The 10,616-nt window shown below is 55.5% G+C and overlaps 1 protein-coding gene across 1 annotated transcript; it reads left to right on the forward strand.

The window, feature by feature from the left end:
• The first annotated feature begins 3,546 nt into the window (after positions 1-3,546).
• On the forward strand, positions 3,547-6,743 carry GALR2 (galanin receptor 2). Its single transcript, XM_066332025.1, has 2 exons — positions 3,547-3,914; positions 5,261-6,743. The coding sequence occupies exons 1-2, from the start codon at positions 3,574-3,576 to the stop codon at positions 6,039-6,041; spliced, it is 1,122 nt and encodes a 373-aa protein (XP_066188122.1). The 5' UTR covers positions 3,547-3,573; the 3' UTR covers positions 6,042-6,743.
• The last annotated feature ends 3,873 nt before the right edge of the window (positions 6,744-10,616 follow it).

Raw genomic sequence — 10,616 nt, forward strand, 5'->3', positions numbered from 1 at the left:
ATGGGGGAGCCCGGCAGCGGCCCGCGCTGGGCCTCACCCGGGGTTTTTGGGGTACATCCCCCCCGGCCCTCCTGCCCGCGTCCCGCTCATCCACCCCGGACTGAGCCCCGCAGCTCCGTCACGGTGCTCTGCCCCAGCGCCATCCCTCAGTGCTGACCCAAAATCAGCCCCCAGGGTCACCCAGTCATCCCAGAACTGACCCCCCCACCCCACGATCTGCCCTCAGGGTCACCCTTCTCAATCCTGTCGCATTCATTCCCCTCGACTGACCTCCAAATCAGCCCCCAGGGTCGTCCCCCCCGAAGCCAGCCCAGGATGACCCCACAGCTGGCGATGCTGTTGCTGCTGTCCCTCCCCGGTGCTGTGGCGGTCCCGGGGGATCCTCTCCATCCATCCATCCATCCATCCATCCATCCATCCATCCATCCATCCATCCATCCATCCATCCATCCATCCATCCATCCATCCATCCATCGTCCCTTCCCGGGATACTTCGAGCCTGCTGCTGTGGGCAGCCCTTCGAGAGAGGGGTTAAATTCCCCTTAAATTCCCCCAGGCTAAGCACTAAAAACAACCTCCTCCACCTCCAGTCGCCTCAATCCCCTCCGTCTGGGCACCTGGTCAAAGAAGAAACTGCAGTTATCTCACCTAATCCTGGAGCTACTTCATGGTGTAAGCCCTTAAGACCGAGTCCTTTTGCATATAGGGTTGAACACCGAATTCGGGATGAACACCAAACTTAATTGAGCACCTTATGGTAATAAACCTTTGTAGTACAAACTGCTCCAAGAGCTGCTCACACCAGGCTGGTGCCCCCAGACCCCTGGGCTCTGCCTGCCTGGCTGTACTTTGCTGTCACACTACAAGAAGCATTTTGGCTCCTCTCCCTTTCCAAGGCCTCAGCTGTGACCTGTTGTTCCTGATTTCAAACTTACCCTTTCCTCTCATAGACAGCAAAGCTCAAAGGGAAAAAAAAAGAAAAATCAACCATGCCCTCAAGTTGCAGTTTTCCGTGCAAATCTTTTAAACTGTCTGCTCCAGGCTCCAAATGCATCTCCCAAGGATTCATTCCCTATCTGAACCAAACCGTGCTCCAGGATGATGCTGAACAAAGCAGAGACACAGCAATTAAAGCCTATTTTACAAACAGCAGCTCCTCTTTTGCAGCTGTGGTGGTTCAGACAGGCTTGGGTTAGGCTGGCACAGCAGCACCCACCCTTAGGTACCCAAAAAAACCACCCCAAAGGACCTATTCCAGTGTCAGGACAGCCACCACGTGTGGCACAGGCACATTTCTGCCACACCACCTTTCTTGTACACTGGCATGAAGCTTTGCTGCTCCTCTGGATCCTCGAATTGGGATGGAATCTGGAATCTGGAATGGGTGGCACCATCAGCCACCGCCTGGGTGTGTATCCTCCTGCAGAGCTGGCTCTGCTCTCCCCCAGGGCAGGGGGACAGGAGGAGCACACAAACCTGCAGCCTCTCACAGAGCAGAGCCTTGAGGGGAGCCTTGCACCGAGGCTGAGCTACCTTTGGTATCACAAGGGATTGCTGCAGAGAATAAATCCAGAGTTACAGGCTCCAGGCACTCCTATTGATTTTCCTATTGATTTTGGCCAGAGCATCTTGCTTTTGGGGATCTGGATCATCCTCCTTGCACCCCTACCCAAATAACCCAGGCGTGTGTCAGGACAAGAATATATTTTGCTGCCATTTGTTTTTATCCTGCTACTCGCGAGTTTTACTGATATTTCGGAAGAAACTGTGTGTTTTCCCTCATTTTTTTCTTAAATAATCTCACTCTGCAGCATAAGGGGGAACCCAGCCTCTCTGCAGGCTGACCAAAACTCCAGTGAGACCAAAGACACCACCAATACCATCCAAATTCCCTGTGGTATCTGACGACACAGGGCAGGTCCCGCAGGGCGAAACCTGCCTGGAACTGAGGCAATTCCCGCACGGTAAAACCTCCCTGGGGCCAGGCTTTCCCCTCGAGTTGTCCCAACAATCTCCACGGTCGTGGCTGGGGATGTGGCACGGGAGCGGCTCCCTGAGGCCATGCGGCCGGTCTGGGATGGGGAGAGGAAGGCAGAGCTGTGTTCTGTCTCAGCTGCTCCTTGAGCCCTGTGGGGTGGAGTGTCATCAGGGGCACGGAGCATCGTCACACCGAAGGGGTGTTTATACCTCCTCCAAACGGGAGCTGGTTTTCTGGGGCTCCTAGAGGGCAGCCGAGGGTGAAAAGGGCTCCGTGCGCTGTGGTGGCAATGTCACAGGGTGTCCCCAGCACGGCAGACTCGGCTCTGAACGCCCACGAAGAGAACTGAGAAGCTGAGGAGCGAGTTAGTTACAGAAGTAATTGCTACATTAAATGTTTCTCTCCCCACAGGAGCAAAACAAGGCAGGCTGGGGTGGGGTCACACGGAGAGTCCCTTGGAGAGCTGATTGCACTGGTCGGTCCCAAGATTTCCATCTGTGCGGGACCAAAAAGGCAATCTTGCAGGAAAGGAAGACACGGCCTGAGAAAGATTTGTTCTCGCTGCAATGTATCACGCTGCTCTCCCAGCCTTGGGGAGAAATACAGTCTTTCCTGAACGCTCGGGCTCACTCACCTCGGGTGTTTTGGGGCGAGGATTTAGCTGCCCGCTGAACAATGTGGACACATTCCCAGTCAGAGGACCCCCATTCCTAAAATCCAGCCCTGCAGCCCCTGGGGTTGATCAAACCCTCTTCCAGTGACTACTGAAGGGGGAGGCGATAAGAAAACCCCCGCAGACGCCTCACTTTTGGGATGCCCAGCTCCCTTTGGGGTGCCCTCCCGGAGGGTAACAGCACTGACCGACATTTTTCCCCATCCCAGGCCGAACCCGGCCCGGCCCGAGCTGCTCTGCCGGGTGATCCCCGAGGGGAGCGGGGCCGGGATCCCGTCCCCGGGGCGGGATGCGCGGGGCCGGGCGGGAGCCGCGCCCCGGAGCCCCCGGCCCCCCCGCTCCGCACGGAGAGCGCCGCAGCCGCCCGCCGGAGCCGCCCCGAGCGCCCGCGGGCTCCCGAGCACCCGGAGGAGGTGAAGGGCGCCCGGCTCCCCCGCTTCTCCCCCGCCGGCTCCCCGTGCGCCCCGGCGGGACCCCCGCACGCTCCCCATGCTCCCCTTTTCCCGTGCAGCTCCCGTGCGCTCTCTGTGCACCCCTTTTACCCTGCTCTCCATTCCCGTGCGTCCCTGGGGCGCTCCCCGCTGGAGTCTCCTTGCACCCTCTTTCCCCGTGCATCCCTCCTGTGCTCCCCAGCGTGCTCTCTGTGCACCCCCTTTTCCTCTCCGTGCAATCCCTTCTCCTTTGCATCCCTGCTGCACTCCCCACCGCACCTCTTTCCCTGTCCACCCGTTTCCTGTGCGTCTCCGGTGCTCTCCTCACTGACCTTTCCCTGCACCCCCTTTCCGTTTTCCTCCCTTCTGTGCTCCCCAGCGTTCTCTCCCTGCACCCCCTTTCCCGTGCAGTCCACACTGATCTCTCTGTGCCCCCCCAGTGCCTCTCCACGCACGCTCCCCCTCCAGCCCCTGCCCGTGCACTCCCGGCCATGAACGGCTCCCTGGCGGGCTCCGATGGGGGCTGGCAGCCCGAGTCCGTGATCATCCCACTCGTGTACCTCATCATCTTCCTCGTGGGCACGGTGGGCAACAGCCTGGTCCTGGCCGTGCTGCTGCGCAATGGGCAGGTGAAGAACACAACCAACCTCTTCATCCTCAACCTGGGGGTGGCCGACCTCTGCTTCATCCTCTTCTGCGTCCCCTTCCAAGCCACCATCTACACCCTGGAGGGATGGGTGTTCGGGCCCTTCATGTGCAAGGCTGTCCACTTCTTCATCTACCTGACCATGTATGCCAGCAGCTTCACCCTGGCCACCGTCTCCCTCGACAGGTAGGAAGGGAACAGAGGGGGAGGCTCCCTGCGCCATGAGGCTCCCCTTTCTCTGGATCCCACCGGGGCAGAGAGGGAAAAAAAAATCCCCTGGAGCTGAATCCTGACTGCTGTGATCTCCCGGGGCTCCTGGGGGAATCAAGGAGCATTTCCCTGTTGATGTGTGCAAGGAAGTGCAACCAGCCAGCATGAGGTCTGGCAGAGGGCTGGATGGGGATCCCTGGACCCAGTGCCCAGCTGGAGGAAGCCTTCAGACCCCAAAGCTGTAGGACTGGGATTTATCCATAGGCCCCGGCAATGAAGTGGGGATGAAAAATGAGAAAGAAGCAAAGGTCATCCAGTCCCTCTGCAGCTCTGGCCCTCCTGGGATGCATGGAGAGAGCCCCTTCCCTCCCAACAGCCCCCAGCAAAGCAGCCAGACCTTGAGGAGAAAAAAACTCTGGGATGTTTGAGCTGAGACATTGATTTTCCCACCCTCCTCTTCTATTAGCAAAAAGCCCCTTTCTGTCCTGGTGCTGTCCCTTGTTCGAGGGATTATCCCAGCCTATTCCAGGGTGAGTTTTGCTGGGAAGCCTGTTACTCCTGCCTGTGCTTTACCTCTGTCCCCGCCTCTGCAAGGGCCAGTGAGTTATGACCCTGCAGCAAGCAAGAGGCTGAGAGCTCCTGGTGCTGCTCCTCTCAAGTGCCCAAAACCTGCGAGATGGGATGTGGAAAGTCCATATGCCAGTCCCCTGGGTGGCCCTGGAGCCTGGCTGGATGTGTCCTGCCATCCCAGTGCTGGCTGCTGACAGCACCCTCGGGAGCTAAGCACTTCCAGGGGCTGCCTCTTCCCTTGTATCCCACAGAGCAGAGAGAACAGATGTGTTGAGCAAGGGAGGGCTTGCACAAGCCTCGAATCTGGGTGCAATTAAGGGACAGCTAATTACGGAACTGAAAAGAGGTGATGTGCTCTCATGTGTGCCAGTACAAGGAATGCTGTGTCTGGGGATCCTGGGCATTTGGTCGGGCTTTTGTATCCTCAGTGCCCCAATCACTTGTGCCAGACAGCGATGGTCAAGTGAAGGTCTGCTGGATTAAGGGTGGGACAGAATGAGACTACCTCCATTGTCCCCACAACCACTGCTGAGAGCAAATGGTGACAGTACAGGGTCAGGGAGAGAATCTTCCTCAATGCCTTGTGCTGCAGAGGGTCCCTGAGAAGAACCAGGGAATCAGTTGTGTGGATAACTGCCCTGGAAAGCTCAAATCCATAATTTCTGCCCTCTCTCCAATCTGCTTCTGGCAATGGTCCCTCTGTGCCCTCCCCAGGACTGCAGCCATGTCCCTCCTCTCCCTTTCCCATGCAGGTATTTGGCCATACGATACCCCCTGCACTCCAGGGAGCTGAGGACACCCAGGAACGCCCTCCTGGCCATTTGTCTCATCTGGGGACTCTCCTTCATCTTCTCGGGCCCTTACCTCAGCTACTACCAGGAGTTCCAGCTGGCCAACCTGACCGTCTGCCACCCCATCTGGGAGATCTCCCAGCGCAAGATCATGGACGTCTGCACCTTCATCTTCAGCTACGTCATCCCCGTGCTCATCCTGAGCCTCACTTACCTGCGGACTATTCGCTACCTGTGGCAGTCCGTGGACCCTCTCCAAGACATGTCGGAGTCCAAGAAGGCCAAGAGGAAGGTCACCAGGATGATCATCATTGTTGCCATCCTGTTCTGCCTCTGCTGGCTGCCCCATCACCTGGTCATCCTCTGCATGTGGTTCGGGTACTTCCCCCTCAACCACACCACGTACGTGCTGCGCATCCTCTCGCACGTCATCTCCTACGCCAACTCCTGCGTGAACCCCGTCGTCTACGCCCTGGTCTCCAAACACTTCCGCAAGGGCTTCAAGAAGATCTTCAGCTGCCTCCTGCGCAAGAAGGCAGCGCACAAGGTGCACGTGGCCCAGGCCACCAACACGGTCAGCACGCTGGAGGCAGAGCTCAGTGAGGTGACCCAGCTGAGTGAAGCCCTGCCCAGCCGCTCCGCTGTGCACTGCAGGGTCCCCGCACAGCCCTGGGGGCAGGCAGAGCTGGTGGGACAGCAGCAGGGAGCAGATGGCTCCTCTGTCACCTTTGATGTCAGCTAGCAGAGCTTCCTTCCACCCCACGGCTTTGCAATCTCCTGCAGCATCACAGGCCAGGGGCTGGGCTATGTTTTGGGTTGAAACGGGTCTAGTTGAACCCTTTCCATTCAAATGCATCCAGATATCATAGCTGTGATGCTGCTAATACAAAGTCAGCCAAGAACCAGCCAAGGACAGGACAAATCCTTCCACCAAATACTTGCTAAAGCAGAGAGATCAAACCCAAAAATCCACTGCTATGTGTAAATACTTGTTCCTCTGTCATGGATGGACTTACTACTCCCTGTTGCATCTACACCCAGAGCCCGTGAAAAGCTCTGGCCCCTCCAACGAGCACAGCATCTGGAATTAATGGGTACACTTTTAGGGACATTTGGAAAGTCTTGCTTTGTTTGTGTCCTGGTTTAGGAGTTGCATCCCGGGGCAGGGCTGGGCACAAACCCAGCTCTGGTAGGAAAATCCAGGAGTGAAGCACAGAAGGTCACCAAAGACCAAGGGGAGGGAGGTTGGTTGCCAGGGAAGACAGCCATGGACCCATTGTAGGGGAAGGATTTTAATGCCTCTGGACAGCCTGGGGACAGCTCAGCATCCCAAGCAGGCGAGGTGCTTGTGGAGACAAGAAGGGCACTGGCACTGCTTCCCTGAGGCAGGACAGCCAGGGCTGTGTGAGAGCCGGAGAAGCCTCAATAAAGCCCCTCCATTCCACCTGCTGTGTCCAGCTCCTTTGAGAAGCCCCACAGCTGCAGGAGAGGAGAGGCTGGGGGCGGTGGGACCTGCTGGATGCAGGGAAGCTGAGGGGGGGTGGAGGTGTGGGTGATGCTCGAGCATATCCCTGGAGGGGGGCGGTGTGGCACAGGAATGTCCCTGCATCAGCTGCGTGCAGCTGCCCACAAGAGGCTGCTGTGATTCACACTCCCATCTCGTAACGCTGCAAAGGCTCCAGGGGTGCCTGAGCCCTGTGACTGCCACCAGCCGAGGGCTTTAAGTGAAGACCTTCCTTTTCTTCACCAGAAGAGCATCACCGGACTAGGATCAAGTCACTCTTTTGAAAACCTCATGGCAGAGAACAGCCAGAGGTGGTGGCAGAAGTGCAGGGGAGCTAGGATGAGCAGTGCTGTGCATCCCTACAATTCCCAGGTGTGTACCCCAACATCCCCCATGAAGGTCATTTCTATAAACCGCCATTACAGAGGCCCTAAGTCTGTCTGCACAGACATCACTGTTGTGAATCCCCACGGCAGAGCTCCCCAGGACTGGGATGGGTACTTCTGTCCAGGACCCTGGCTCTTCCTGCTGCTCTGGTCCTGACACAGCCCTCTTCCACACAGCCCCAGTGCTTGGCCTTGTTTTCTTGAGAAGCTTTTGACTGTAAAACATTTCTTTTCCCCTGCTGAGTGTTACTATAACCAGATCTTCCTCTCCCCACAGAGAGGGCCATAAATTTGCCACCTTCTCCTATCAATAATGGTGATATTTAGTCTAGTCCTGTTCCCGGCATAAGTCACAGAGAGCAACATATAAGCAGCTCCATTAATTACATCTGCATTTATCTCCCTGCTCAACCCTTCACAGCCAGGGAAAACATTGAAGCAGCTGCACAAACACAGCTAAAAGCCTTACTATCCTTGTGCCCTCATCTGCCTCTGCTTGGAGAGCCACTGGATCTGACTCCAGTGGATCCCACACACACTGAGGGGTTCAACCCACTCTCCTGGACAGTTATCAGCTCACCTTGGGGATGGAGATGTTGGCCCACCACCTCTGCACTGCCCAAGGGCACAGGTACCTGGCTGGCATGGCAGGGGATGCAATATCCCCATGCCCCCTGCCAAAGACTGTAATTCTGCTCTCCCACCCATCCCACCCCAGCCTTTCTGACAACCTCCCAAGCCCATGGCTGACCCTTTCCTCCCCTGCTGACTGCCCTAGAGCTGCCCAGCCATGCCATTACCTCTTTGAAGACATGTTCCATGACACCCCTAACTCAGCTCCCAGCCCAACACATCACCCTCTCCCAGGCTGTGGGCACCACTGGCACCTGCTTATTTCTGGTCACTGTTCAGCAATGAGGTCACAAAAGGTGACAGCGGGCTGGAAGCAGGCTCTGCACAGTTCCCAGCCTGGGGGGCTGCACCTCACTGCTGCCTCCAGCACCCCCAAATCCCCTCTGCCATGCACCATGGCTCACATGGCTGCTCTCACCCTCTCCAGGAGCAGAGAGGGGCTTGGTGATGGTCAGACAGCAAGGTCAGGGCTTTCACAAGGTCAGGGCTCTGTATTGTGACACATCCAACACCCCATCTCATTTTATGGATTCTGACCCATCAATTGGCTCTCACTTGTCTGCAGGCTGTAAGAGTGAAGCCTGAGCCAGATCATTACTGTTTAAAGCAAATACAGAATTAGAAAAAGAAAAAAAAAAAACCAAGCTCCAGCTTATCTGACACTGTCCCTGCTCATCTGAGGAGGAAAGCATCACCCTCACACCCAGCCTGTGCCTTGACGAGCCCTCCAAGGGCAAACACAAGGTTTTGCTGCCAACACAGGATTCTATTGGGAAGTTACTTTCCCCCTCAAATAACAGACCATATCAGGCCCAGATGGAAAAGACAAGAGCATCAGATCTGCTGACATTCAACATGCTCCCAGCTGAGAGAAATGGCTCTTGGTCCATCCCTTTGGGAGGTTTTATTTTAAATTAAGGGCACTTCAAGTCCCTATATTCCAGTTAAAAATTAATAAAAACATATTTAACTGGAAGTGAAAAATGAGTAGACTAAACTGAGTTCCCACCAAGCCCAATAGTGGGCAGGGAGTTGAGGGACACTTGGCTGAATCCTCAGTTAGTGTGAGCTTTCCAGTGAGCTTTCCACGCAGATTTATCACTAGGGTTAGAGAAGTTATTTTGGTTTGTGGGTTTTTTCAAGTACTTATTCTGCCAAATTTGCTCTCCAGTCTGAGGAGGCAGCAGGTAGCACCCCCAGACCCTGCCACAGCCCCCAGCATGGGCCCCATGGCAGCCAAAAAATTAACAATGGAGAAAACCCTTGGAAATTAGAGATACGTTCCCTATGTCAGGGCAGAAGGGGAGGTGAGGGAAGGGTGTCAAACCCCACAGGAGCCTTGGGGGAAGCAAAGGGGGAAGCAGAGGGGGTTTAGCCCCATCTGTGACCCATTGCCATGGTCTCAACACAACTCCAGGCTCCACTCTCAGGTCTTAGAGGGGCGTGAAGGGCTCAGCTGTGAGAGGGTCAGACTGTGCTGGCTGCCATGGTCGCTCCTAATCAACGTGCTGCAAACACATTCCTTACCATAAAAAGCCAAGGAGAACACGGAGCCCTCCCCTGGCACTTGACAGTGTTGGACACAAGCTCAGCCTGGAGGCTCCCCTGCTCTCACCCTGAGGAAGGGGTGGCTCAGGAAAAAACTGGTCTGGCTCCCCACATTCATTCCCTCACATATGGAGGGGAGAGGCAGACAGTGAGGGAATGCTTAGAGCCAGGCTGAGTGGGAGGCTGGATTCAGAGAACAGGGACCAGGTGGCTCAGATTTCTCTTTAACTCAGGGAAAAAAAGGTCTTGATTCCAACCTGGGAGCAGCAGAAGTTACCTGTTTCCTCAGGGAGTCACCACCTCCAGCTTCCCCTCACTGCACAGATATCACCAAGCCCAGCTCTCAGCCCCCAGCAGACTCTTACCCCCATTCCTTCCTCCAGATGCAGCCAGGGAATCCCTGGGGTAGAAACAATGCAGTGAGCCATTGGTGCTGGTAATGGAGTGACCAGGATATTTTACATTCCATCTTTGGCTCTAGCTCTCCAGCCCTGGTCTGGTACAGCTTTCCTGGGGCAACAGGCTGACAGCAAAGCCCAGAAAGGCCTCTTTTGGTGGGGGCCATGCAAAGGCATTCCCAGAACCTCTGGAGAGCAGGATGTGGCCCTATCCCATATCCTTGGACAATCTCATGCATTTTCTCTGGGCTCTGGTTGGCACAAAAGCATCAGCTCAGGGAGGATTTCAGCTCCTGCACACTAAAGCTCAGGTGCTCCAGTAAAGCTGCAGGCAAAGCTCCCCCTCCTCTCTCCTGGCTTTCCCTGCGACTATTCCGGGTGAATTGCCTCACCCTAGGATCAGTTACAATAAAACATGTTTTACAGCTCAGCATGAATTCCACGCACTCTCCTCAAGAAAGAAATTCATATCTGACTGCTGCAGTGTCAAAACCAGATCCAGAAAGATGGAATCCAGCTCCTTCTGGTGAATGTCAGAATGTGTATCCAGCAGACTCAACACTACATGAAACACAAGTCAGCAGAGCTTTGCTTATGTATAAAACCACTGTCCGGCGCCTGCTGGCCTCCAGAGGCTTTTGGATCTGGCAGAGGTTAAAAACAGCAAGTACAAGATCTCAGGTTTCCACGCACATTTAAGATTTGACAGCAGAAGGAAGGTTTCTGCAAGGAGGGTCCTTGTGTTGGCACTGTGAGCCTGCGTGCTTATACACATAAAAACAGTCAGGTGAAGTGGTCAAGACTTGAACTCACACCGTGGTCCAGTTCTGGGCTGGATGAGCCTGTCA

The sequence above is a fragment of the Sylvia atricapilla genome, chromosome 18, assembly GCF_009819655.1.
Source record: "Sylvia atricapilla isolate bSylAtr1 chromosome 18, bSylAtr1.pri, whole genome shotgun sequence".
In the NCBI taxonomy this organism is placed as follows: domain Eukaryota; kingdom Metazoa; phylum Chordata; class Aves; order Passeriformes; family Sylviidae; genus Sylvia; species Sylvia atricapilla.

What these genes read in the sequence shown, in the direction of transcription:
- GALR2 (XM_066332025.1), top strand. Translation starts at nt 3,574, where the DNA reads ATGAACGGCTCCCTGGCGGGCTCCGATGGGGGCTGGCAGCCCGAGTCC. An exon ending in GCCACCGTCTCCCTCGACAG is followed by an intron (nt 3,915 to 5,260) that starts GTAGGAAGGGAA and finishes TTTCCCATGCAG; the next exon opens with GTATTTGGCCATACGATACC.